This window comes from Zingiber officinale, chromosome 1B, assembly GCF_018446385.1.
Source record: "Zingiber officinale cultivar Zhangliang chromosome 1B, Zo_v1.1, whole genome shotgun sequence".
In the NCBI taxonomy this organism is placed as follows: domain Eukaryota; kingdom Viridiplantae; phylum Streptophyta; class Magnoliopsida; order Zingiberales; family Zingiberaceae; genus Zingiber; species Zingiber officinale.
This window is the reverse complement of record NC_055986.1, coordinates 171,509,630-171,513,234: the sequence shown is the minus strand read 5'-3', so window position 1 is coordinate 171,513,234 and position 3,605 is coordinate 171,509,630. Positions and strand designations below refer to the sequence as shown.

At 38.8% G+C, this 3,605-nt stretch overlaps 1 protein-coding gene across 1 annotated transcript; it reads right to left on the bottom strand.

The window, feature by feature from the left end:
* Positions 1-508: 508 nt before the first annotated feature.
* LOC122045250 lies at positions 509-3,297 on the bottom strand. The gene is made up of 4 exons (XM_042605391.1): positions 3,274-3,297; positions 2,959-3,064; positions 2,263-2,387; positions 509-712 (listed from the first exon to the last, which is right to left on the bottom strand). Exons 1-4 carry the CDS (start codon positions 3,295-3,297, stop codon positions 509-511), a joined length of 459 nt encoding a protein of 152 aa, XP_042461325.1.
* Positions 3,298-3,605: the final 308 nt, after the last annotated feature.

The following is a 3,605-nucleotide window of genomic DNA, read 5'->3' as shown; positions in this document are numbered from 1 at the left end:
GACGGAGGTGTCTTGGGTCATGAGCAAACCTACATTGTGCTCCTTATCGGCATTGCTTAGCAGTCCTCATGTTATGGCATAGCTCTGTCAGGAGCGAACCCGCGGGATGCGCCCCTATTACTCCCTTTCCCCTGTCTCTGCCTTCGCCGCTCTCTTCTCTGACGCCTCCATCGCGGTTTACTCTCGCGGGTTGCTGCTGTGGGCTTGTTAAATAATTGAATATTCTATATTAATTGAATGATCAACACTCACCGAGGTATAGGCGGCGTCTAAAAGGCGGTTTAAATGGACAGTTTATGAATTAAAAACAGTCTATGTCGAAGACATCAATCAATTAGGTCGGAACACTTTTCAAATAAAAAATTAATCTAATCAAATTTTGAAATTGAACTGTTGAAATTGAAATTCCAAAATGAAAATTGCATACATGTATTTTGCATATGGAGATGCTGTTAAGATGTGAAATATTCTCACACTACTTACAGTCATTATTCATTACGCTATTAAGCTACAATAATGTCCTTCTACTTAATTCCATTTGTCGATGCCCCGCTAGCTGATGCCTCACTAAAATAGTGAATGTAATGGCATCGATTGCCATAAGGACAGGTGCCAGTGGATGAGATCTGGCGACATAACTCAGTTCGGTACCTAGGGTGACGCAATTGAGGACGGAGGTGTCTTGGGTCATGAGCAAACCTGCATTGAACTCCTTATCGGCATTGCCCAGCAATCCTCATATTATGGCATAGCTCTATCAGGAGCGAACCCGGTGGATGCGCTGTCATTACTCCCTTTCCCCTGGCTCTGCCTTCGCCGCTCTCTCCGCTCTGTTCTCTAACGCCTCCATCGCGGTTTACTCCCGTTAGTTGTTGTTGTGGGCTTATTAAATAATTGAATATACTATATTAATAGAATGATCAACACTCACCGAGGTATAAGCGGCGTCTAAAAGGCGGTTTAAATGGACAGTTCACAAATTAGAAACGGTCTATGCAGAAGACATCAATCAATCAGATCGAAACACTTTTCAAATTAAAAATTAATCTAATCGAATTTTGAAATTGAACTGTTGAAATTGAAATTCCAAAAAGTAAATTGCATACATGTATCTAGCACATGGAGGTGCTATTAAGATGTGAAGTATTCTCACACTACTTACAGTCATTATTCATTACGCTATTAAGCAGCGATAATATCCTTCTATTTAGTTCCACTTGTCGATGCCCTGCTGGTTGATGTCTCACTAAAATAGTGAATGTAATGGCATCGATTGCCATAAGGACAGGTGTCGGTGGATGATCAAATAAAATAGTGAATGTAATGACATCGATTGCCATATGTCAGTGGTCTCTGAACTACTTTCAACTCATCTCTAGCTCTTCTTGCTATACCTGATCAAACCAAAGTTAGGCTTCCCTTACCAAGTGGAAGGCAGCAAGGCCAACCTTGTTAGCCTCTGTGGTCCTTTGGTTGGTAAAGAATTGTTCGCACCTTTTAACCAGCTTAGCGGATCCCCTTCTCCAGAATAGGTGGGGACTCCATCTTTGAGTATCGTGGAGCCATGGTGCCGCTGGTTGGCAGTTCAAGTTTGACCTTTGAGTCTCTAGAAGGGTCATACTCTACGCTGATAGGGCTGTCTGCAATGTGCAAAGGTAGTCGTCTAGCATCTTGAACAGTACGGGAAATCTCGGCAATTTGCTCCTCTAGTCCTTGTTGGCGGGAAGTGATTTGCTCCATGAAAACTTGTTGTTGCGAGATCAATCTTTCCATGAAGGCATCGAGTTTGGATGTGATAGGATCTGTGTCACCCATGATCGGCTCTGATACGAAGTTGATATGGTCACGAGTAAAGGATGGAGTCATAAGTCGAGATCCGAATTCGTACTTGATCAAGCAACACGTAAGGATTGAAGGGAGGAGGAAAAGACTCATCCTAGACAGAGTGCAAATCACTCAAGGGGGAAGACTAGTCCTAGACATAGTCCCATTACTCAATTTTTTTTCCTCTCTTTATTAATAATAACACTCCTTATATAAGGAGTCAAACATGACGAGATTAGGAAAGACCAACCATAAAGCAAAACAAGGAATCAAAAATAGAAAGCTAATTAGACCATTATTTGTTTTCTACTATAGCAGTATTTAAATTAGATCATTATTTATTTTCTACTAATTAGACAATAGCTAATTTATTTAATTTGCTCCCAAATATAGCGATGTTCAACTAAGGCGTCCATCTCGGTGTCCACATCAGCATGCTTTCCGCATAAGCTCAACCTGTTTCTCAAGAAGGTTATTGAACAGCATTATTTGGTTTTTCAGGATCAGTCTAAGATGATATGCTTGGAATAACTCTTGATTCTCCTCCTCAAGCTTTTGCCAGACTGCACAGCAATAAAACATGAAGCTCAATTTAAACACACTAATTAAAAAATTAAATCAAATAAAATATGTCAAATCTGGTGATTTTAGTCGCAATATATATTAACAAGTTTTTACAAGACCATAGTATTGCAGTCATACTTTCTAAATCAGGTTGTTGGGCAGTTAGGGAATAGCATGCATAAGAATAACAAAGATTGAGATAAATGGTAGCAAAAGGAAGTTAGGAATGCATGGATATGTTGATGACCTATAGATACAATAATTAAACAAAAACAATTGAAGATGTGCGTACAGAGAGATAAAAGAAAATTCTAGATAATATAACTAAAAACGATATAAAGAGGTTTGGTTGTCACTAAAAAGATAGCCTTTAAAGAGTAAAGACAAGGTCCATGTAGCTGACCCCTTGACAATTAGGACAAACACAGATTATTATTGATCGTAGTAACAACAAAACACAGACGAATATGAATGTCGGAAGTGTGGAAATAAACTATACATCGAATAATTTGTCAAATCCACATAAATAGGATGAATTTCAACAAAATAGGATGATTTGTTCAGAATTACCAAGTTCAGTGAAACTAGGCTCTATCTTTGCTTGGAGAGACAAAGTGTCCACTACTTCTTTCTGGTTCATGTGTAGTCGAAGGCATTGTTCAATAAGATTCTGAACCTGAATATTCACAAGGCAAGATGGAGCAGACCTTTCACTCAGAAAATGAATGTAAAGCAACTATTTATCTCCAACATTAAAAAAAAAAAACAAAGAAGGTGCATATATTTCATAATCAGCGTATCATCTCTATGCGGTTATCTTAAAGTAAAAAAGTAATCAGGCAAGTCAGAATTAGAAATCCAATAAAGCCAACAGAATTGTTCAACCTTCCTAACTTCTCCGCTCGACATCTTGCACTTCATACCCAACCAGTCACGATCACTGAGAACGAAGACCTGATGAGCACATAGCAAACCATAGTAAACACGCTGAACGAACCACGAATGACAACAATAATCCACCGGGCATGAAGGGCCGCTTTACCTTTCGGCGAGAGAGTGGAATTCTCGATTCGTAGCCTTCTGATTCACGGTGAGCATATAAAATATAGGCTTCCTCTCGTCTAAGAAGAGCATATAAAATATAAAATATAAAATAGGAAATATTGGGGATATTTTTCTATATATTTCTGATCTTCAATATTTTTTTATTGGAAAGG